Below are 25514 nucleotides of genomic sequence, written 5' to 3'. Positions count from 1 at the left end.
CTTGTACGACCGATCGCCTCGGGTGCCAATAACTCGCTTAGTCATATCGAGTATCACAGGCTATCGGCAAGACCCATGCTAAGTCTTCCCATGTCGTGCTAAATCAATTAATAAGTTCTCATCGCCTTCCCTAGCCAAGCCAATGCGATCTCGGTATCTGTGTAAACTTCTAGCTCGAGAGGTGTCAATATCATTATTTAATTTTTAGTGTCGTAAGCCAAAGTGAAAGCAACTCTACCGTTGATTTTATAAATCTTTAAATTGTTGGTCCGGGCCCGAAAATGGGTCATTGTAAATTTCACTGAGTGAGTTAACTTGTTAAAAATTGACGATTGAGCTGAAATTTGTAACACAGAGTACACTCATGCTCTCACATAATCACATCAAGCACCATAAAGAGCGGTCTGGAAATAAGAATCTTATTTTGTTGAAATGGCTCCTAAATAGGTCTAACAAGTAAAAGCGTGCTAAGTTTGAACGGGCCGAATCTAATATACCCTCCACCATGGACCGCGTTTGTTAAGTTCTTTTCTCGGTATATCATTTTAGGCAAACAAAAGAATTGCTATGCTATTGGAGCTACATCAAGTTATGGTCCGATTCGGACCATAATTGAATTCAATGTAATTGTGTAAAATTTCAGCTAAATCGGATTGGAAATGCGTCCTCTAGAGACTCAAAGTCAACCACACTTGGCACAGTTATTGGAAGTCATGACAAAACGTCTCATGCAAAATTTCAGCAAAATCGAATAAGAATTGCGCCCTCTAGTGGCTCAAGACGTCAAGATCGGTTTATATGGCAGCTATATCAGGTTAAGAACCGATTTAAACCATACTTAGTTGTAGTAGATTTGAACCATACACAGTTGTAGCTCATAACGTCAACATGTCACGTAAAATTTTATCTAAATCTAGAGGCTCTAGAAGTCAGACCCCAGATTGGTTTATATGACAGCTTTACCAGGTTATTTGCACCAAACTTAGCACAGTTGTTGGATGTCATACAAAAACGATATGTGCAAAATTTCAGCCAAATCGAATAAGCTAGAAGCTCAAGAAGTGAAGACCCAAGATTGGTTCATATGGCAGGAATATCAAAACATGGACCGATATGACTCATTTAAAATCCCAACCGACCAACCAACTAATAAGAAGTACTTGTGCAAAATTTCAAGCGACTAGCTTTACTCCTTCGAATGTTAGCGTGCTTTCGACAGACAAACGGACGGACATGGCTAGATCGCCTTAAAATGTCATGACGATCAAGAATATATATATACTTTATGGGGTCTTAGACGTATATTTCGAGGAGTTACAAACAGAATGACGAACATGTCCATAGTGGCATGGGGCGGATTAATATCCGCACCCTCTTTGCAACCTTACCTAACCTAACATTAGTGTAGCATTTTTTTTCAAAATCGAAATCACCATAAGGTATCTGATTACAAATGTCTTATCGTCAAGCAATACAAAGTTTAGCTGTTGTATTATGACCAAATGCCACCGTCGATGATGAACCCTGAACCCTTTGGTGGTTAAAATGGTCCATTAAAAATTGCAGTATTTTATCCACTTCATAGTTACAGAAGGATTTTGAGAATTTTTCGATTTCGAACCACAGTGCGATCAGATCCCAGATTGGTTTATATGACAGCTTTACCAGGATGTTTCAACCAGATCCCAGATTGGTTTATATGACAGCTTTACCAGGATGTTTCAACCAAACTTAGCACAGTTGTTGGATGTCATACCAAAACGATATGTGCAAAATTTCAGTCAAATCGAATAACAATTGCGGCACCCTCTAGAAGCTCAAGAAGTCAAGACCCAAGGTCGGTTCATATGGCAGCTATATCAAAACATGGACCGATATGGCTTATTTAAAATCCCAACCGACCTACACTAATAAGAAGTACTTGTGTAAAATTTCAAGCGGCTAGCTTAACTCCTTCAAATGTTAGCGTGCTTTCGACACACAGACGGACGGACATGGCTAGATCGACTTAAAATGTCATGACGATCAAGACTATATATACTTTATGGGGTCTTAGACGAATATTTCGAGGAGTTACAAACCACATCATATAGTGGAGGGTATACAAATAGAAAATAGTAGTAGTAGGAAAATACAATAGTTTATAGGGGATAAACTTCTCAAATTTTTGTAGGGTTTGGCGGGACTTTGGTACGTCGTAGTATTCACGCTTAGATAGATCCATTAACAAAACAAGTAAAAACATACTTAGTTCGGCCGGACCGAATCTTTAAAACCCACCACCATAGATTCTGCGTAAAATGGGCATAAAATAAAATTATTTGAACGGCATAATTTTACTCTACGTACCAAATTTCTGTCAAACCAGGCAATGAAAGCTATGATCCGAACAAGGACAATCGAGAGATCGGTTTATATGGGGGCTACATCAGGTTAAAGACCGATGTGGACCGTATTGGGCACAGTTGTAACAGAACACTACATACAACATTTTAGCCAAATCGGACAAAGAATTTGGTTTCCAAGGGGATCCAGACGTGAAATCAAGAGATCGGCTTATATGGGAGCCATATCAGGTTATAGGCCGATTTCAACCGTACTTGCCACGGTTATCGGACGTCGTTCAGCCCGATCGGGTTACAATTGCTGCTTCAAGGGGCTAAATGTTGTATGCCCATCCATCCGATATGGCCCATTTACAATACGTAACGACCTACATTAACAAGATGTATCTGTGCAAAATTTCAAGCGGCTAGCTTTATGCGTCCGACCGCTATCGTGATTTCGACAGACAAACGGTAGGACGGACATGGCAAGATCGACTCAAATTGTCCAGACGATTAAGAATATGTATACTTTATGGGGTCGCAGATCAATATTTCGAATTTATAATTGGCTTGTTACAGGAAAAAGAGAGTGTTATGTATTGTAAACACCGAAGCCAGTTTTTACCTATTTACGGTTTACTGATGCTGTTTAAATTTTCATTGACTAAAACTTAGATTTGGATTTTTGTTTTTTCAGTAAAAGACTTAAATGACAATGCACCAAAGTTTGTGGAGCCATCCTTTTCTGGTAAACTTTCGATTTATGCATCTAGAGGACAGTTTGTGATGAGAGCAATTGCGTATGATGCTGACGAATGCGACAACAATCAATTAAAATACAAAATTGTGGATGGCAACGATCATCAGCTTTATTCCATAGATGAAAATAATGGAATTATATTCATGCAAAACAACCAAAAGTTGGAGAATCACCAGCAGACGATTCTGAATATATCTGTCACCGATGGACTTCATATAAGTTATGCGCGAGTGAAAATAAGTTTGCTGCCCGAAAATATTCACAGTCCAATATTTGAGAATTTAGTTTATGCAGTACACATTCAGGAAAATGACGATCCAGATAAATTAATAATAAAGGTAACTAATTTTTAAATTTATTAATAACCGATGTAGGAATTTCTAGAAAATTTATAAATATTATCATTTTTTTATTTTGTTTTCGAATTTTAAAACTAAACCTTGTCAAATAATGATCATTCTATATAAATGCATTGTCACACGGTAGTTCGAAATAAATAAGTAGTTCAAGAAAATAAGTCAACTACTTTTAAACTATTGATCTCTAACGAAGGTCTCGTTACAATCGTTCACCTTCTGTACGCTGTAACTTTTAAGCAACTAAGTCCAATGTCTTTAATGGTTAGAAATGGCAAGTTCGTACATAGGACTTGTCCTAGTTTTGGGGACTATTTTTTCGTAATCCATTCCCTCGTGGTTTTTTTTATTTTTTTAATTTTTTTTTTTATTCAATTTAATGCATGACAGCAATTTTTCATTTTGTTAGTGATCGAAATATGCTGCACTCAACGAAATTAGTTATTAAAAATGTTTGTTAAAACAACTGTTTTTGTTTGATAAAAAAGGGAAAGCAGACATGACTTCTCAAAAATAGTGATTCTGCTTTAGCAAACATTTCGTACTCCTATTTCAGCTAACAAAACCTGCTGTTTAAAGAACAATCTGAATTTTTTTTGAATGCTATTTTTTATGTGTTTTGATTACTTGACCATAACAAATTATGGTGGAAGAGAAGATTATATCATTTCTGGAATATTACGGAAAGAAAATTACCTTGTCAACAGAACCTTGTACATATAGCCATTGCGGCCATTGGTAAGAAGGTGGTGAAAAGTCTCTCTTCAATTTTATTGCTGTCGTGACTACGATCTTTTTATAGCTTATTACATGAAAAACCCCGTATGGAATGTTACCAGCCACTGAGACACACATCTCCATTTGCCTACTAGTCAAAATCTCATTCAAAAACTTCCCTTAATCTGGCAGTGCGAACATTTCGTATGTGTGCGATGCCAAACAAAGTATTGTGCCTTCTTACTAACCGCTTCTGCGAGGAACCTGATTTATTTGATTTTTCTTTATTCCTTTCTCATGTGTAGCAAAGTAGAACAACAGCAGTGCAAAGGTAATTTAAACAGGGAAATGCTTCATACCTACTTGATGCTTTTTTACTATGCCATAAAACGCATGTGCGCTGTCTATTCTCAAAATGCTTTTACACGCAGCGTGTGCCATAAACAACAACAACAAAAGGTTATCCTTTTGTGTGCAGAGTGAGTGTGCGAGCGCAACGTACAAAATGATGCCTTCTTCACGGATTGAGCTTGAGCCATGATATTAGGTATGCAAGCACACCTTGGCAATACATATCGGGCAACTAGGAGATTTTTTGATGTAAATACATTTACGTACTAAAGCGCACAAAATGGTACCTTTTTACAGATTCCCGTTTGAACGTATTTTTATTACGCTCCTAATGAATTTTCTGTATCTCGTAATAAGTAGTTAGGTTAGGTTGAAAAGAGTGTGCAGATATTAATCCATGCCACTATGGACACACACCTAAGCCAGTAAACGGCTTGTTGTGTGCTCTAAAAACTATAAAGCAACCTCTAAAAAGAAAATTTTAAGTTAGGAATTCCAGAATCCTTAATTATTTTCAATACCACTCCCCTAAGTTGCTTCATATCTGGTATTGTGTCTCCGCCTAAATGCCGGTATCTGTTAGACGCGAAAGCCGGGCAGTGACAAAGGAAACGCTCCAACGTCTCATCATCTTTTTCATAAGTGATCTCGTAGTCCTATGTGTCCCGTTATGATACCAATAGCTATACTGACCTGCTTCTTACTTGCTTCCAGTAATAGCCTCATCTTCTCACGATCTGGATACCCCCATTGGATTTTCGCCGTCCTACCGCTGATCCACAATGTTGCATGCACATTCGTCGCCCACTCCCTTAACTCGGACTGCGTCGACCCGAAAGGCTTCGGGTTAACCAAGTTTATTGACGACAGTCCTCTGGGCTTCACCGCCAAATCGTCTGCCCTTTCTGTGCCGATGGCAGCAGTGCGTCGCACTCTACTTCATGGGTCATCTCAGGTATCCTCAATCAATTCTCCCATCGCCTTAAGCCTCATAGCCGCAGTGGCTGCCTCACACTTAATCTGTATGTCAATGGGTCAGATATCATCACTCCGCTTATGCCAAAATAACATGTTGTCTGAACCTGTTGTATGGTCCTTATGTTGCACTTTTTCTCCGTAGCAGTCCACCAAACTACTGAGGCGTAAGCAAGTATTGGTCTAATCACGCTCCTGTAGAGCCAGGCCCCATTTCGAGTCTACGGCCCGCCTACATAGTGCCCAAAAACTGTGAGCCTTCTTAGTACTCTCCCAAATGTGTTCCCTGCCCAAGATCACAGCTAAGAATTTGAAAATGTCAGATATCGAAATCGTCTTATTGAGGAAACGTGGTGCATTAAATTGGCCCACCTTCGTCTTCTTCGTGAACAGGTATATTTCAGTCTTCTTTGGGTCTAGCCGAGTCATATGCCATATGCAAGACCCTTTCGGCCCTTCTGCATAGCTCGTTCGGATCCTTACCCCTTAGAAGCATAATAAAATCGTCTGCGTAGCAGACGGCTTCAAATCACTCCCCTGTCAGCATCCGTAATAGGTCATTTATGGTGGTCACCCATATAAAACTCACCCTGTGGCGTGCCCTGTGCCACTTCCTCCCTTATATTTATGCCATTGGACACACAATTTATCCACCTGTTCCTTAGCATATGGTTTATCCAGTCTCTAAGGACCGTGTCCACATGGTACTGGTCTTAGTATTGGATCAGTGTGTCGGTCGGCACATTGTTAAAAGCCCCCTCGATGTCAATGCATACCGCCAGTGTGTAAGTTTTGGCATTGATGGATTCTTCTATTTTATGCACAACCTCGTGCAGGGCAGTCTCCACCGACCTTGCCTTGACATAGGCATGCTGTTTGTATTTGAGCAGTTCGCTGGATGTCATACTCTTTATCATGGTGTCCACAATACGTTCCATGGTTTTGAATAGAAAGGACGGAAGACTTATGGGTCTGTAGGCCTTTGGTGGCATGAATTCTTATCCAGGAACCGTGGGAATGTGGAGGAATTCCCACAATGCTAATGCACATCACCATATATGGGGAAGTTCGGATGTCAACGAAAGGGGTGAGCTGCGGTGAGCAGGAACAGGCAGGAGGTACTAGATATTACCTTTGTAAAGGAAAATATAAGTGGAATAATATCCGACAAGGATGTGTTGGATGACCATAGCTTCTCTGATGATGGTTTTATTAGTTTCAGCCTTGGAGAAAGCAATGCGGAAGTGGTCACTCGGCTAAACAGAGGAAAGGCAGATTGGGATAAATTTCGACACAAATTCTGCACGGAGGAAATAGACATAATGGTCAAGCGGATCACTAAGGCCCTTAATGACTCGCTTGAGTCAGCATGTCCTAGTGCCAAGCCAAGAGGCAAACAGCGATCGCAATGATGGAGCCCACAGCTGGTTGGTCTAAGGAAGGACTGCAGAAAATTCTTTAACAGAGCAAAAGCCACGAGCAACTATTAGGACGAGTTAAGAAGATATAAGGGCGAGCTGCGGTAGGCTCAGAAAAAATCCTGGGTAGAATACTGCAGCTCTGTGGAGGATACATCTGAGGGCTCTCAGCTAAGGAAGATTCTGTCCGCGAAACCTATTACGGTGGGGTATATTAAGAAGTCAGAGAATGTATGGTCAATGTCTACTGGAAAAACACTAGAACTACTCGTTAATACACATTTCCCGGGTAATTTTCCAACGGACAACGTGGCGCCAGAAGAGGTCAAATTCGTCGGAATACTGTGTATGGGGCGAAAATCTTGTGGGCGATAAGAAGTTTCGACTCCTTTAAGTCTCCAGGCCCTGATGATGTATCACCGGTTGAATTACAAGCTGTGTCTGATAGACTGGTTCCTTGGCTCAAGGAGATATACTTTGCTTGTATCAGAATGTCATATTTACCTGTGGTCATAAATACCTAATCCAACATTGTGGAGAGGGCAAGAAACGCAACATTTGCCCTATACACTGCGAGAGAGCCATTGCCAAAAGTTTGGGGTTAAGACCGCGTGTCATGCACTGGGTATAGACTGCAGTTGCCAGACATATAATGCTATATGGTGTTGTGGTCTGCCAAACGGCGCACTATGGCGCTAACAGAGAAAAAAGGTGGCAAAAACAATTTTCATATGCACCTACGAAATTTTGAAAGAACCTCTCTTATGTGAAACATTCTAACGATTCCAAAAATGCTACCCAAAAAAATGTCCGACATATTTTCACATATGTCGGACATATGTTGACATATTTTCAAAGTTCAAAGAAGACATATTTTCGATTTTCAAAAAAAAAAAACACTATTTTAAGGTATTTGTTATCGGCTTTTCCGATAAATTTAATATTCAAAAAGTACTTATTTTTTAACTTTGGTCGAAAATAAAAAAAAAAAACCCTCGCCATATTCCGTACGCCCTTTGAATGCCCCTCAACATATTTGAAAGAAGTGTGGTTGCCCCAATTTTTGTTAAAGGCAAAAAATTTACAAAAGATGTATTGAACGGATAAACTACACGAAACTTGACAATGTAGAGATGATTTCCAACATTTACGCAAAATTTGGAGACCCTAGTAAGTCTAGGGGCTGACATGGGGCGTGAATATTGGTCACCTCTAGCATTTCAAATTTTGAAGTGCTGCTATATAGGCATTTATAGCCCGATTGTTATGATTCTGCAATAGATAAAGCTCTTAAAATCCTACAAAAACATGTTTAGATTTCTAGAATGCCTTCAACATTTTATGAGATATTGGAGTTTAAGATTTCAGTGAAGGTATCGTCGGCATATTTGCAATTGTGGCACTATTTCCTTGCCAATTACAAATATGATTATTCCATTGGAAAGGTTACAAAATTCTCCGAATAATTAAACAATTTTGATAAAGATTGCCCTTTCCTATTATAAGTTATACGCTTCACAACTTAAAATTTCCGAATAAAACTGAATTACGAATTATGATAAAATTTTACAAAAAATAAATATAAATAAAATAACACTTAGTTACCAATTTTCCACAAATTTTGACTTTGAAAAGCGATAAATAAGCACCATAAAGGCGAAGCACCTTTTTAAGCATTCATTTTATAGCATCCGTCCTATGCCGTTTAAATCATTATATTATCGGTTTAAAAGATATGATTTTTGCAACGAAAAAAATTAAATCCCGCCCTTGTGCGGCGCTTCAAAAGTCCACCCACAGTTCAATGTTCCAGGCAGGGTGAATTACACCCTGCCTGAGCCGCTTTTGGATATAAAGTCTGTACCACTATTCCTGAAAGAACCGATTAGAACTGCGATATCGCTGATAATAGAAGTTGCATAGACTTCTACACGAATGATTCCAAACTAGACGACCAGGTGGGCTTTGCGGTGTACTCTGAAAAACTAGAACTGGACATATCGAAAAGGTTACCCGACCAATAAAGAGTCGCTGCAATTTGGGTAGCCACAATGTCAAGAGGAATAAGATGTAGCATTAAATTCATTGCATCAGATAGAGTCGTCCTCAGTGCGGCTGCGGTGCACAAACAAGCCATCCTTTGGATCCGGTTAAGTATTGAGCAGTGGGTGGACTTCTAAACCCCCAACTTTTGCCAATGGCAAAAGTTGCCCTATACACCTCTTGCAGGTTGCCTATACTCCTCTTGCAGGTGTATAGGGCAACTTTTGCCATTGGCAAAAGTTGGGTGTTTAGAAGTCCACCCACTGCTCAATACTTAAGTCCACCCACTGCTCAATACTCAAATATGTTGAAGGGCATTCAAAGGGCGTACGGAATATGGCGAGGGTATTTTTTTTTTATTTTCGACCAAAGTTGAAAAATAAGTACTTTTTGAATATTAAATTTATCGGAAAAGCTCAAAGAAATTATTACTATTTTTTGATAATTCTACACTTATTAGGTATATCCTTCCATAGACAAAATAAAAAAGACAATCCCTGACTTAGTTTTTTTTTTTTTTTTTGAGATATAACACTTTAAATCGGACAAAAAATACCTTAAAATAGTGTTTTTTTTTTTGAAAATTGAAAATTTGCCTTCTTTGAACTTTGAAAATATGTCAACATATGTCCGACATATGTGAAAATATGTCGGACATTTTTTTGGGTAGCATTTTTGGAATCGTTAGAATGTTTCACATAAGAGAGGTTCTTTCAAAATTTCGTAGGTGCATATGAAAATTGTTTTTTGCCACCTTTTTTCTCTGTTAGCGCCATGTGTCTGGCAACTGCAGTCTATACCCAGTGCATGACACGCGGTCTTAACCCCAAACTTTTGGCAATGGCTCTCTCGCAGTGTATAGGGCAAATGTTGCGTTTCTTGCCCTCTCCACAATGTTGGATTAGGTATTTATGACCACAGGTAAATATGACATTCTGATACAAGCAAAGTATATCTCCTTAAGCCAGACACAGCTGGTAATTCAACCGGTGATACATCATCAGGGCCTGGAGACTTAAAGGAGTCGAAACTTCTTATCGCCCACAAGATTTTCGCCTCATACACAGTATTCCGACGAATTTGACCTCTTCTGGCACCACGTTGTCCGTTGGAAAATTACCCGGGAAATGTGTATTAACGAGTAGTTCTAGTGTTTTCCCAGTAGACATTGACCATACATTCTCTGACTTCTTAATATACCCCACCGTAATAGGTTTCGCGGACAGAATCTTCCTTAGCTGAGAGCCCTCAGATGTATCCTCCACAGAGCTGCAGTATTCTACCCAGGATTTTTTCTGAGCCTTCCGCAGCTCGCCCTTATATATTCTTAACTCGTCCTAATAGTTGCTCGTGGCTTATGCTCTGTTAAAGAATTTTCTGCAGTCCTTCCTTAGACCAACCAGCTGTGGGCTCCATCATTACGATCGCTGTTTGCCTCTTGGCTTGGCACTTGGAGTCATTAAGGGCCTTAGTGATCCGCTTGACCATTATGTCTATTTCCTCCGTGCAGAATTTGTGTCGAAATTTATCCCAATCTGCCTTTCCTCTGTTTAGCCGAGTGACCACTTCCGCATTGCTTTCTCCAAGGCTGAAACTAATAAAACCATCATCAGAGAAGCTATGGTCATCCAACACATCCTTGTCGGATATTATTCCACTTATATTTTCCTTTACAAAGGTAATATCTAGTACCTCCTGCCTGTTCCTGGTAATAAAGGTCGGTTTATTATATTATTATTACATTATATTCGATAAGCAGCTCACCCCTTTCGTTGACATCCGAACTTCCCCATATATGGTGATGTGCATTAGCATTGTGGGAATTCCTCCACATTCCCACGGTTCCTGGATAAGAATTCATGCCACCAAAGGCCTACAGACCCATAAGTCTTCCGTCCTTTCTATTCAAAACCATGGAACGTATTGTGGACACCATGATAAAGAGTATGACATCCAGCGAACTGCTCAAATACAAACAGCATGCCTATGTCAAGGCAAGGTCGGTGGAGACTGCCCTGCACGAGGTTGTGCATAAAATAGAAGAATCCATCAATGCCAAAACTTACACACTGGCGGTATGCATTGACATCGAGGGGGCTTTTAACAATGTGCCGACCGACACACTGATCCAATACTAAGACCAGTACCATGTGGACACGGTCCTTAGAGACTGGATAAACCATATGCTAAGGAACAGGTGGATAAATTGTGTGTCCAATGGCATAAATATAAGGGAGGAAGTGGCACAGGGCACGCCACAGGGTGAGTTTTATATGGGTGACCACCATAAATGACCTATTACGGATGCTGACAGGGGAGTGATTTGAAGCCGTCTGCTACGCAGACGATTTTATTATCTTGCAGGTGTATAGGGGAAGTCCTTTGCAAAATCTTGGATTTGAGGTTAAATTTCCTATCCAGCAAAACACCCAGGTATTTTGCCCCTTGACTTGGCACTAGGACATGCTGACACAAGCGATTCATTCAGGGCTTTCGTAATTCACTTGACCACTATGTCTATACCCTCCGTAGATTCCACTTCCTTTTCTGGTCTAGAAGGGATCGACGTGCAAAATTTGTACCGAAATTTATCCAAATCAGCTTTTCTTCTGTTTAGCCAGGGACCACTTCTGCAGTATTTTTTCCAAGGCTGAAACTAATATAACGTTGATCAGAGAAGCTGTGGTCATCCAACACACAGGCTCTTCTTCCCTACAGAAGCGGCTTCTACCAGCGACTTAAGGTTTGAAGGCGCCATCTCTGACTCGTGTGCCATATATATGGGGAAGCCAGCTAGTAATGAGACTTGTTTATTTCAAGGCTGGCTGGAAGAAGAAAAAAGTTTAGACTACTCTTTGCAAGAATACAGGCTCTGTGACTCCCATTCCCCGTACCCTTGAGTGGTTTAAATCCCGGAATTCTTAGTCCCTGAACCAGTCCTCCACACTCCCACGGTTCCTGGATAAGAACCACGTCAAATCCCCCTGCTATCAGGAGGACCTTTAGTGCCGCCGAAGCGGCCTTACAATGGTGGAGATTTATCTGTAGAAACCGGGCCATAGTTAGGATTCAGAGCTTCCACCACTGTTGTGTTAGCCTCGTGTTCCGATTCTAACCACTGTTGTGTTAACCTCGTGTTCCGATTCCACAAGGAGTTCATCCTCACAAGATTCGTTAGATCTTGTATTGATGTGCTTCCATACACATCCAGGGGTAGGTGAGAAAGCTGTGGAACCACTCTTCCTCAGGACACTGGACAGTTGCGGTGTGGACGGTTCCTCCTTCACTAGCTAGTGCTGTCGAAGTACTTTCTGAGTTCCCTGCTTCCCCGCTGGCGCACACCTTGAGCCCAGTATAACTAGATGACCCACCCATACAGGGGTTTTCGGGTCCCGTTTCGATGCCTCCGGTCTCGATTGTGGCAGGGTATTTCCAGTCCCCTGCAATCCGCCACACTTTATCGAGCTAGCTAGTTGGCCGATATATACTATCGAGGTGTAAATTAGGTTCAAAAGGGGGCGAGGATGTTAGTCCACCGCATGCTACTATGGACATACACCTAATCCAGTAATCGGTTTGTTGTGCGCTCTAAATATTAAAATAGTAACCTCCTTCTTACTTCCTTTCAGTGCTCTTATGGCCATTTGACTGCCCGTAAAGATGTTTACACTTGACGTACTCACGCATTCCGTGATCGCCCGGATCTCCTCCTGTAGGACCGTATGATGGTCATCATCTTCCCCACATGCTATCACTTCCGCATCGATTTGCATCAGTAAGCTCGTAGTCCTATGTATCCCGTTATGATACCGATAGCTATACTGACCTCCTTCTGACTTCCTTTTAGTGCCCCTATGGCCATTTGACTGTCCGTAAAGATGTTTACATTTGATCACGCATTCCGTGATCACCCGAATCTCCGCCTGTAGGACCGTATGGTGGTCATTTGACGTACCACCATGTCCTGTTCTCTAGCTTTGATCCATGCGTGTAACATGATCTTCCAGACGGCATTATTAGGGTATTGCCATCGGTCCAAGACTGTTCCGCTGGCATCTGTGTCTCGCACTCGACCTTAAGTGTCGCCTCTGGTATCCGATCGGAAATCTCTTCCCTTCCTTCCAGGTTTCCTATCATCGCCTCGATTATACCGCGATGGTATGAGCTGCTCCCATCCTCAATCCATTCTCCATCGCCTTAAATTTCATAGCCGCAGTGGCTGTCTCACACTTAATCTGTATGTCAATAGGTCGGATGTATAGAATAGTCCCCAGTGCCCTAGTTTCTCCGCCTATGCCAAGGCAACATGGTCTCTGAACCTATTGTATCATCCTTATGTTGCAATTTTTCTCCAAAGTAGCCCATCAAACTACTGAGACGTAAGTAAGTATTGATATAATCACGGTCTGTAGAGCTAGTAGTCTACTCTCGGATTCAGCCCTAATTACGAGTCTATGGCCCGTCTACATAGCACCCCACATCTGTGAGCCTTTTCAGTACGCTCCTGAATGTGACACTTCAAATTAAGTTTCCTATCCAAGATCACTCGTATCCAAGGTCAGTATTTGACCTTCTCACATATCGAAATCGTTTTGTTGAAGAAACGTGGTGCATCAAATTGGCCCATATTGGTCTTCCTCGTGAACAGGCATATTTAAGTCTTCTCTGGGTTAACATTGAGACCTCTGGGTCTAACCCTCTAGTCATATATGCAAGACCCTTTCGACTTTTCTGGATAGCTATTATAGTCTAGGCTTCCTAATCTCGAGAAAGTCGTTGATGGTTCCGTCGTCGGGGGCCTGTTCGTGAGGCTGTGTTGCCTCTGCACTGACTGATATTTTAGTATTAGGATCTTTGCTTATCCTAGTCTTCCCAATATTGAGAGAGTCGGTGATTGTCTCGTCATCGGCCCCTTGACCATTAGCGTTATCGAGTGTCCCGCCACTGTACCGCCTGATGGCTCAATGTGAGGTACTTACCTATCCTTGTTTTCCCAATCTTAAAAATGACGGGCATGCCTTAAGTCTTAGTCAAACTTGTTACGGAGACTTGATCATTGCCCACCACAGGGAGAGTTCCTTCCTCCTCCTCCCTGTGGAAAACCTCACATTTTTCCACGACCAAATTTTGCTTTTGCTTGTTTAAGACTTCTATTATGCGTTCCGTCGCGATTTCGTCGCCCACATCTTTGATGTAGGCGGATGAGCTGTGAGATGTCCATCTTTCTCACAAAGTCGAGCTTTACGCCCCAGGGAGAGTGGATACTTCCAACGAGCGCAAAGCGCAGCGTTAAGATGTCCCCTTTAAACTATCAGCGCATAATTCGTATGGGGGGACCCCCTTCAGAGTTCAACACATGTTCGATAAACTGTTCGTTTACCAAATATCTCACCATGCACCGGAGGGGCTGGATTTGTTTTCCCAGAGTACTTGAAAGCGGAGAGCTCTTTTTCTTCTTCGGCGTCTTAGCAGTGTTATGCTCTTCGGGGGATCAGATTATATTTCCAGCTTCCGTAGAAGTGCTTGGATTGTCAATTCTATCCCTTCCAGCATCCTGCACTGTCGCCCGATTGCGCTGCCGGTACATATTTCTCTGTCTTCTTCGTCGTGCCCCGCATCGCTTTCTCGGTCTACTTGTTAGCTGACCACATCTCTCGATTCGACTGCGATGACTGTTTCATTGACATTGTCGCTGTCTGAATCTGAATCGGAAACACCACCTTTGTTTAAAGGCTGGAGGCGAACTGTGCATCCCTCTGGTTTATTCGACTCTTCCTCATTAATTAGTCTGATGGCTAGTTATGCCCTTGAGGCATTACTCTAGACTACAGGTGTCAAGGCAGCCACGCCTATAGGAGGGGAGGACAACATGCTACGGTCTGACGCCACCACCGCAGCTGTTGGTTTTTGGTGTCCAATTCTCCCTTACTCCAAAAAGGGTTTACATTTTTTCGTAATTGGAAGTACCAATTCCAAGATACGGGAATTTTCCTTTGAGGTACGAAACAAAAGTAGGTGTAACCGTATCGCAATTTTGAAACCTTAGGCTCAATACGCAAATAAAGTACCATTTTGTACGTTTTAGTACCTTAATGTACTACATAGCTGTAGTTCAGTCTGTAAAAAAAGTACTACTTTTAAGACGCCTTAGTATGAAATCAATGATTTAAAAATAAATATTCTAGTCGCCCGGTACATACTGCCAAGATGAACCTGAATCCCTGATTTCAGAATTGAAGAATTGTAAGAATATCAAAAAATCTTGTAGTCGCCCGATGCATACTGCCGAGACGTACCTGCTTTCGAAATTTTAGAGCTGTAGCTCAGTCTGTAATAAATTTATGTAAAAGCGAAGAATAATACTTGCAAACAGATGCTACTTTGGACTAAGTAAGCAGTTTAGAAACAAGGCCACCTCTCGACAGACGAAGATTACACTATACAAGACACTGATACTACCCGTGTTGTTATATTGTTCTGTGCTTGGAGTATTTGAGAGACGATTCTTCGTAAAATATATGAACCAGTTTGCGTTAATGGAGAATATAGGCGACGTATGAACCAAAAGCTGTATGACGACGATAGCATAGTTACACGCATCAAAAAAGAAAGTACCGATAGGTACGAAAATGTATGAGCTGTGAATAGATTATTTAGTCGCCCATCACATTTTTGCTACTTGTATCTGCATTCACACCTCCATCTCCCTCTGAACGAAAAGTACCAAATGGTACCAAAATGTATGAATTTTTAATAGATCATTTAATCATCAATCATATATTTCTTAGTTGTAACTACATACCAAATTTCTAGCCTCTAGCTCCGTCTATGAAGAAAGTAACAAATGGTAACAAAGTGTGCGAATGGTGAATGGATTTCGAAATTTGTACTCATTTGGAAAGGACGCTTTTTGACACACTCTAATTAATCCATCTCTAATCAGTACAAGCCCAGAACTTGTGATCAAAGCATCGATGCACATAAGCCAGTACACGTAGTGCTCGTGGATAGAAAGAAAATCGTTCAAGAATATCCACGTGGTTCTTACGTGGCTTTACGCTCCAAGTCTGTTTTGGGGAATAGTGAATTGCCCCCAATTTGGCCAACAATCAGGGGAGTCGCGGAGTCACTCGGGTCCCGACCACCATAGCTCATTTGCGATGATAGCAAATGATAGCAGGAGACCTCGACTAGCGGGATCGGCAGGATTTGTCTCCGAAGGAACATGATAGAACTTGGAGGGGTCAACCACTTGAACGATACTCGAGACTCTGTTTGCAACTAATGTTGCCCAACAACACGGAGGAGTTACCAAGACCAAGTGTGTAGAGATCGACGTATTTGTAGCTATACAAAGCTGCTGCGTATGCCTTTTCTGAAGCACCACAGAAGCTATGGAATTGAATATCGGCGGAAGGAACATAATGAAGCCACCTCGGAATACGAACTTCATTTATTGCCGAATAGCACGATTGAAATTCTTTCACTTTGCAAGAGTACCAGGGCTAACGACCTCGTCCTCTAACCACATCCTCTGCATAAGAATCTTTGCAACCCAATACATGGCGAAAGCCAACCAGCAGGATCGAAAAGCGTTGAAATATGGGAAAGAAATTCTCTCTTAGTATCTCTGGATGAATCTGGGAATGGCTTTGTACCGTAATTGAATGAATCGGATCGAGCATTCCAACGAATTCCCAGCAGTTTTGCTATGCTACTGTCGTCGAAGTCCAAAAAACCTTCACACAGCAGATGATCAGGAGGGAGACCTGCAAGAATATCCTTCGAATTTGTTGTCCATTTCCTCAGGAGAAATCCGGCCGAAGCCGAAGCGGATATCAACTGCTGCCTAGACTGTACTGACATCTGCAGTGAATGTGCACCCACTAGTGCATCATCCACGTACATAGAGTTACGATGACTGGATTGAACGTCATCAGCAAGTTGAGAAAAGAGTGCGAATAGCTTAGTATGGAGCACAATTCACACCGAAAGTGACAGTCTTAAACTCGAAATCTTGAACGTCGTCACTTGGATCTCTTGAAATAGTACTCTTTGGAACGGTGTGTGATTGGAATGGACTCTAATCTGCCGGTAAATCTTTTGAATGTCGGCATTGAACACATAACGAAAGAATCGCCACTTGAAAATCAACACAGTCAGATCAACACAGGACCTGTATTCAAAATGTTATTAAGATTTACGCCATGGGAGGAAGCCGAAGAAGCATTGAAAACGACACGAACTTTGGTGGTAGAACTTTCCGGTTTTATAACCGCATGGTGCGGAAAAAATAATGAGGCGTAATTCCCACGAGAAGTCTCTTGGATAAGGGAATCACACTCATTTTTGAACGAAGGATTGCGAAGAAGGCGGACTTCATTTCTCAAAAATTGAGCCGTGGCACTTGTTTGTGAATTACCTAGATATATACCATTGGGAAAATCTCCTTTGAATGGAAGATGAACAACGGATGAAGAACATCCCTCTTAGTAGTTGAAACAACCAATTATTCACAAAATCTATCAGTTGTTGACAAAAAGTTCTTCCTTGGAAGATTCTTCACCTCCCAAAACCTCCTGGAATATGGAGATTGGATCGGAATGGGGCCAATTAAAATCCATCCAAAGATGGCCTTTTGGCCCATCAAGGAAACACACACAATGCCTAACGCCGGACAGCATGATGGAAGGAAGGAAGTCACCACCAAACAGGATACCAATACTGGAACTCTTGTGATATAGTGGATCTGCAAGGTCGAATTGTGACAGCTGAGAGAACATGGAGGGGGTATCGAATGAGATGGAAGGGCACCAGAAAAAGTAGGAATAACAAATCTGAGCATCCTGCGCATATCTCGAACAAAGATACAGAGTACATTCCTTTTGAACGGAAGCAACCAAGGAATCATTTAGACCCGAAATCTGAGCATTGACCCTTCTATACGGGAGTTTTAATCTATTGAAAAGACTCTGAAATGAATGTTCCCTGCGACCCAGAATCCAAAAGCACTCGTGTCTGGTTTGTTATACCTAAGTGCAACACAATAATCAAAGCAGTCCCCAGCAAAACACCACGAGAATTGAAAGAGAAAAAGGTTTGAACGACATTGTGGACCCGAAGCTCTCACTTGGAATGAATTTATTGGGTTGCCCAAAAAGTAATTGCGGATTTTTCATATAGTCGGCGTTGACAAATTTTTGCACAGCTTGTGACTCTGTAATTGCATTCTTTCTTCTGTCAGTTATCAGCTATTACTTTTAGCTTGCTTTAGAAAAAAAAGTGTAAAAAAGTATATTTGATTAAAGTTTATTCTAAGTTTTATTAAAAATGCATTTACTTTCTTTTAAAAAATCCGCAATTACTTTTTGGGCAACCAATATATTTCTCGAACTCTAAGTAAATCCTGATCCCTTGCATTAGGATTGCCATGCATTTCCGAAATTTACACAAAGGAATTGCAGTCTTTACTTGGAGACCCTGCTCCCACAAGGTAAGAATGGTTTCCGGAAGAAGACTCGAACATAGAAATACGAATAGGGGGTCCCAACTTCTGGCATCTACGTCATACAACTCTAGACCTTTCTTCTTCCTAAGGTCGCGCTGCAACTGTTTAAGTGCGCTGCCGGACTCTTTCAAAATGGAAGCAAGATTGAACAAAAACTTTAGCTGTCCGTTAACAAGGATTCGTTTATTCTCGCAACGAGCGTACAGATTTCTCCACGCCAAATGGAAACCAACATTTGTCAATGGGCGCCTCTTAACAATGTCACTAGCGCGTTTTTGCATCAAGTGAAATAGACGCTCGACAAAACAGAAACTGGAATTCTTTATGTAACTCAGCCGTAAACATGTCTCTGAAAGTAGTCCTGGACATGTAATCATGTAATCACAAAAACTCTGGCTGACGTTCGGAAAAAGCAGGATTTGCGATAAGACGATGACTTTGGGGTCTCTTCGGTGCCACCGGTAACTGAAACTCCTCCGCGAGCTGTGACAGCTTCGCCAAGCAATTGCAGTAAGTACTCTTTAACTTCGCCAGAAGGGTCTCCGGCTCGGAAGCATATTCTGAATACTCTGCACCGTCCTCCAACTCATCTTCGTCTTTCTCACTATCACGAGCAGCCATGAACGTATCCAACGACGACCTAATGTCGCTGCACAATGACTTCAACTCTGCCATGTGTACATTAACGAAGTGAATGGATGTAAGCGGAAGCGTATTATCACCAATATCAGCATTGAATGCGACAAGGCGATCAGCCAAACGAATGAACGACTCTAAAGACATATTTGAAGTTAAAAGACAAAATGTAGAATTGACTCTAAACTGGGCGCACTTAACTCACTGAAAGAGTTAAAAAAACAAAAACCTACTTGAATAGAAAGAATATCCAAAAACATGGAGCTGGTATCGAAAAAAACCTTTAGAGCACCGTAGGGGTGTACTTAATATTTCCGGAGAACAGAAAAACAAATAATTGCGCCGGTTGAAATCAAGTTTAAAATGACTATATTGTTAGAAATCTTAGGATAGAAAAAAAGCTTGCAATAATTGGAAACTGACTTTTTTTGTACATGAAATTCGACTTTGGCCCACTGTAGGGTGCAAATAAAAATTCTCAGTTCACACAATTAGCGAAACAAAAACAGTCTTGTGAAGAAAAACAGAAAAAGATCAAATTTTCGGACAAAAAATCGACTACGATCGGCTGTAGGGTGCACTATATATATTTCGGATCGATCTCGCACAGATGTATATATGCCAACGGAACCAAAAAATAATATATATATCTCTAAAGGCACCGAGTCGGGACTACACAAACAGAATGACTGTAGGAAGTACGGCAAGCAAAGAGTAAATAAGAGGGAATGAACCAATTCAAAATAACACAGAGATCTCATACTCTCTTAACAGCAGCAATGTCACACGCCACGAAACTCAATAGAAGCAAGTAACAAAAAATCTTCGTATGTACCTATGGTTGTGTGTATATATTGGTGTTAATTATGAAGATCAACTGTTGGTTAGTTCTAAACAATAACTATTGGTTGCCCAAAAAGTAATTGCGGATTTTTTAAAAGAAAGTAAATGCACTTTTAATAAAACTTAGAATGAACTTTAATCAAATATACTTTTTTACACTTTTTTTCTAAATCAAGCTAAAAGTAACAGCTGATATCTGACAGAAGAAAGAATGCAATTACAGAGTCACAAGCTGTGAAAAAATTTGTCAACGCCGACTATATGAAAAATCCGCAATTACTTTTTGGGCAACCCAATACAATACAATTACAGTGCTTGTATGAAAGGCTGTGGAAGTGCGAGAACTATCAACAACGATGAAATTACGCTATGGACAGTGCGACTGCGAAAAGAAACAAAAGGAACACACTGCCGCGATGCCAAATGAAAAATAAAATATTCCATTATTTTTGGAAATTAATGGCAATTTTATGGACCAAATGCACACTGCTATTTAATTTTTCAATAAAATGTAATAAAATTGACAATTTCCGCCAAATTTTAAGAAAATTAATAGCCGATTAGTCGGAAAAGTATATTATCATTACGGGTTTTGAAAATTTTTCATTCAAAGCACTGATGATTTCCAGTAATTTATCCTGTATCCTGGCAAGGGCCAATGAAATTGCCAAGGGGTTTAGCTTTGGAGGGAAAGTGGATGGTTTAATTGCTGTGGCTGTGGAAAATATTTCTTGAAATAGAAATATTTGTCTCGCAAGGTAAGTTTGGCAGGAAAGAGGAAATCAAATGAAAACACAGTGGATTAGAAGGCAAGAATTTTTTTTTGGATGGAAAAGAAAACTCTGTTATGGAGACTGAACGAAACTCTTACCAGGAACACTACTGTTAGTGGTTGAAGCTCAGTTAACAACAAGTTTGTTTAAGGGAAAGAAAAAGAAAAAACCGGTAGAGTACACAAAGTTGCGGAAAGCACGACATCTTAAGAACAAAGAGAGAAACACACACACGCAAAGTATTGAGCGGGAAAGCTGACGTGTGCGGGTTTATGCAAATAGCTGGAAAAACCGGTAGAGTACACAATGTTGCGGAAAGCACGACATCTTTAGAACAAAGAGAGAAAAACACACACACAAAGTATTGAGCGGGAAAGCTCACGTGTGCGGGTTTATGCAAATAGCTGCGAAACTTAGAAAGTAGATTAGGGTGACCAGTTGGGAAAAATGGTTTGGCAATGACAGTATCAATTTTGGTACCAAAATGTACGAATTGTGAAAAGATCATTTATTCATTCAGTACCTACATACCAAATTTCAGACCTCTAGCAACATTTGTAAGGAAGGTACTAAATGGTACCAATTGCGGTGATATACGTACGTTTTCACCCGTTACCGGTACTATTATTCCATTTTTTCTTTTCACTTTCATTATTTTTCTGCAGATGTCTTTTAAGACACACTTCAAAATTCCGGCCTATTCAAAGTTCACCCATTTCGTAAATTTTTGGTTCCTGTTTTAAGTACCTAAATGGGCATATGTGAAAAACTCATATAGTCGCCCCATTAAGTGTACCTTAGTTCCAAAATTCAGAGCTCTAGTTCAATCCGTAAAAAAGGACAAATTTCGGCACTAAACGAACAATTTCTCCCACTTCCGGTACAAATTTTCCAAATTTTGTTTTCTAAAAGACCTACTTTATTCGACACGCTCTTTGATTTGAGTCCAAGAACATTCTTCTAGCCTTATCCATTCGCCCTGGGCAAATGGTACCTATTTTCGTACTATTTGGAACTATAGTGCTTTAACGCAGGAATATCACCAAACCCAGCCTTATTGATTTAGCTACACCTATGTTTTTTATATAATGTTGTTACTACTCCTATGTTGTCACATAAATATAAAAAACCACCTATTTTAATTTTTTTTTCTTTCGTTTTCAATAAATCGTAAACAAACTAAATAGAACTTCCATTATATAATCATATAAAAGTATTTTCTTATGAATTCCAAAGAATTAGGTCACCAAAGCCAAATTTTTCGGAATTATCAACCAATAGTTAAACCCCGTAGAAGGCCACCGTAGCGCAGAGGTTAGCATGTTCGCCTATGACGCTGAACGCCTGGGATCGAATCCTGGCGAGACCATCAGAAAAAAATTTCAGAGCTGGTTTTCCCCTCCTAAACTTCTCTCCAAAAAGGTGTCGCGCTGCGGCACGCCGTTCGGACTCGGCTATAAAAAGGAGGGCCCTTATCGTTGAGCATAAACTTGAATCGGACTGCACTCATTGATATGTGAGAAGTTTGCCCCAGTTCCTTAGTGGAATGTTCAAGGGCAAAATTTGTATTTGCAGTTAAACATTATTCGTATTCGTAAATAAACATTCATTTTAAGTTCAATCAGAATCGAAAGTTCTGTGGAATTTTCAATATTACCTAAGCAAGACTGGCTCTTACAAAAACCAAGATTAGCTCCTACAATTCAGTTATAGTTCAATTTTGAAAATAAATAACGATACCTCAAAAAGTAAAACCATGTTTTTTATAAAAAAGGAAATCGGGGATGCGAAAGTGGCGCGGTCGGTTGGATTCCGAAATATACAACAAAAAGTGATTTATTTACGTACCAACGTTTAATGGTGGAACAAGAAGTGAAAAGGATCTATACATGGACCCTCCCACGAGTTAAAAAAATGATTTTTAATCGATGATATCCTTATTCGTTAAAATAGACCTTCCCGTGAGTTAAAAATGGATTATTAATCGATAATATAATCGTTAAAATCAATCTAGTTAAAAAAAAAAGGTCTATTAATTTATATTACTCGTGCTCTATAAAAATGAAACATTTTCCGAGTCAGAATATAAGAAATAAGTATATACACTCGAAGAAATTAAAAAAAGTGACACTTAAAGACGAAATAAGAGACAAAATTAATTTCTCGCAGAAGAAGAAAGCATAACAAAAAACAGAAGGACGAGTTCTTGTGATTGCAGAGAAGAAGACCATATCCAGCATTGTAAGATTATAATAAGAAAAGTTTATGTATAGTAAAATTAAAATTTTATGTATATTAAAGAAACTTAGTGTATATCCCTTGTGTTTAATAGCAAAAATATATAAATTTTTGTTAATTGATTTTTAATTGAAATTGAAATTTCGCACTATTTTTCGGATTTAGAGTACGAGGGAGGACCGCAGATAAACACATATGTATACAGAACAATATCTTAATTCAGAATTTGAGCCAACGGACGGCTATTTAACTGACATTAACGAAAGTATCGGGCTAGAGGCCAATAATCGTACAACAACACAGTAGAAACTGGATAATTAATAGGAAACCAACACTCCACAGAAGGAATTTACAAAAATCAAAAGTGTCTACTCCTTCAAACAACCCTCCTTTATCAGCAACCATAAATCCACTAAAATATCTAGGAAACTCCCAGAGTTCCACAGGGACTATAGGGATTTGCAAACCTATATAAAAGTAATTGATAGAGTTCATCCTTTACTTAGAGTCTATGATGAACCCTCTTAATATTTATTTTCTGACATTATAAAAAGTAAACTAAAAGGTAGGGCCAGAGAAGTCATTGAAGTAAACTGCCAAGTCCAAACATGGGAAGTAACAATTTCAGAGAAAGACACAATCTAGAGAAATTAAATGACAAAACCAATAGCGTTGCATTTTATTACGACATCAAAATAAGATTAAGGAGTTTGAGTAACAAAACAATTGTCACGCTAGGTTCAGGTCCATCCACAAACGATTGCGCTAAAAATAATATGAAACGGCTTTAAATATATTTAAAGAGAAACTCCCGGAACAAATGAAAGCAATGTTAACTTGTAGAAATCCAGATTCATTGGAATGCACTTTGGACATTTTGTTTCAATCAGGCTATGCCTATACTACACCAAAGAAATGGGATATTTTCTACTAATACAGACACAACAATTCGACCAGAAAATAACGGACAAGGAAACAAATCAAAAAATTAAAACCAAAACCACAATCAAAAACATAATTTACAGAGTAATGGACAAAACGATACAGAGAAATACAATCACAACTCTTATAATAATAACCACTCAAAATACAACGATAATCAACTATATGCAAATTAGTACACTCAACCAAATAATCATTAATATCCCCAACACCAATATTCAAATAATAATCAGTATCAAAATCACAGACAATTTACATCACCCAATAAAAGAAATAAACCAGAACCAATGGATATAAATTTAATCCACGAAACCTATTCACAACAACCCACTCACAATGACAACAATCACCAGTCCACTGAATGTCTAAATCACGAAACACCTTCCAATAACCCTGAAACACACAATACTCCTCAAGATAATATAGACATATACCAAAATTTTCATACCCAGGCCTCCAAGGACAGTTACCCGTAATAATTGTAATAAATAATCATCTAAAATTTAATATAGACACTGGGGCAACTCATTCAATAGTTAACCCAGGCTTATACAATCCAAAAGAGAAAATTCAACCAGGACAACTGACTTTAAGAACTTTCAAAAATAATGTTACGGCAAAAGCAATTTGTAGAGTAGCACTATTTTCGGAATTTGGAAAAAAACGGTGAAAGCCTTGCTTTAACAGAATGCGATTTTTATTATTATTATTATGACGGAATAATACGAAATGATGTTCTTAAATAATAAAAAAAAAAAACTTTCTCATTGCATGCAAAAGCACGTACAGTACAGTAATTATACCAGAAGAAAATTATTAATTCATATCAGAGAACAAAAGAATGAGTCGGAAAAATTAATATTAGACGAAGAAATCTATAATGTGCAAAATTTCAAGCTACAAATACATACCCGTTTCGAAAGTTTAGAGAAAATTCATCTAAATTCCAACAATATAACTTCCGTAAACGCGACAAATTTCGGTATCGTTGACCAAGAATTTCAGCAAAAAGAATCTATAATAAAACAGAGACGAACTTCACACATGAATCTAGAAGAAGAAATTAAAACCTTGAAAATTGTAAAGAAATACCAACGTCACATTCGTCTGCCTCAATTTTGGAACGATCCATACAGGTGCAGATTACGGAGAACTACTAACCTGGTTATTAGCTGTACTCTTTCCAATGCATTCATTTTTGTGTAGTGGCAGACATTCTGTCTGTGGTAAATTACACTTCTTCCGTACCACACTTATGAAATTAAATATAAAAAGGCACTAAAATGGAAATGCTAATGCACTTTCTAGAATAATTCCCGAAAAAAGACAAATTAATATAATTGAAGGAAATACGATTTTTCAAACCACATGTCCCATAGATTTCAATAAAAATCACATTCTAACCAAAAAAAAAAAAAATTACATCAGGCTGAACCAAAATTAAAACATTAAAAATATTTGAGAGAACGAGGAAAATATATACAGCGGTCAAAAAAAGTATTCATCATTAGCAAAATTGATAATAAATTCACTTATTTTGGGTAATTGAAGAAAATTTAAAGTTTATTTTTATAGTTTATTTTTCGTAATATGTTTTAAAATAAATTCAAAAAATAAATTTAATTAG

At 39.5% G+C, this 25514-nt stretch overlaps 1 protein-coding gene across 1 annotated transcript in view; it reads left to right on the top strand.

Annotated features, from left to right (window-relative positions):
• Positions 1-25514, top strand: part of LOC106089744 (fat-like cadherin-related tumor suppressor homolog) — a 737514-nt gene that overhangs the window by 402565 nt on the left and 309435 nt on the right. Inside the window, exon 16 of the mRNA XM_059363292.1 lies at positions 3025-3425. Within this exon, the coding sequence (XP_059219275.1) occupies positions 3025-3425 (401 nt within the window). The remainder of the gene's footprint in view (positions 1-3024; positions 3426-25514) is intronic.

Source organism: Stomoxys calcitrans, chromosome 1 (genome assembly GCF_963082655.1).
Source record: "Stomoxys calcitrans chromosome 1, idStoCalc2.1, whole genome shotgun sequence".
Classification (NCBI taxonomy): domain Eukaryota; kingdom Metazoa; phylum Arthropoda; class Insecta; order Diptera; family Muscidae; genus Stomoxys; species Stomoxys calcitrans.
This window is presented reverse-complemented; position numbering and strand designations above follow the sequence as displayed.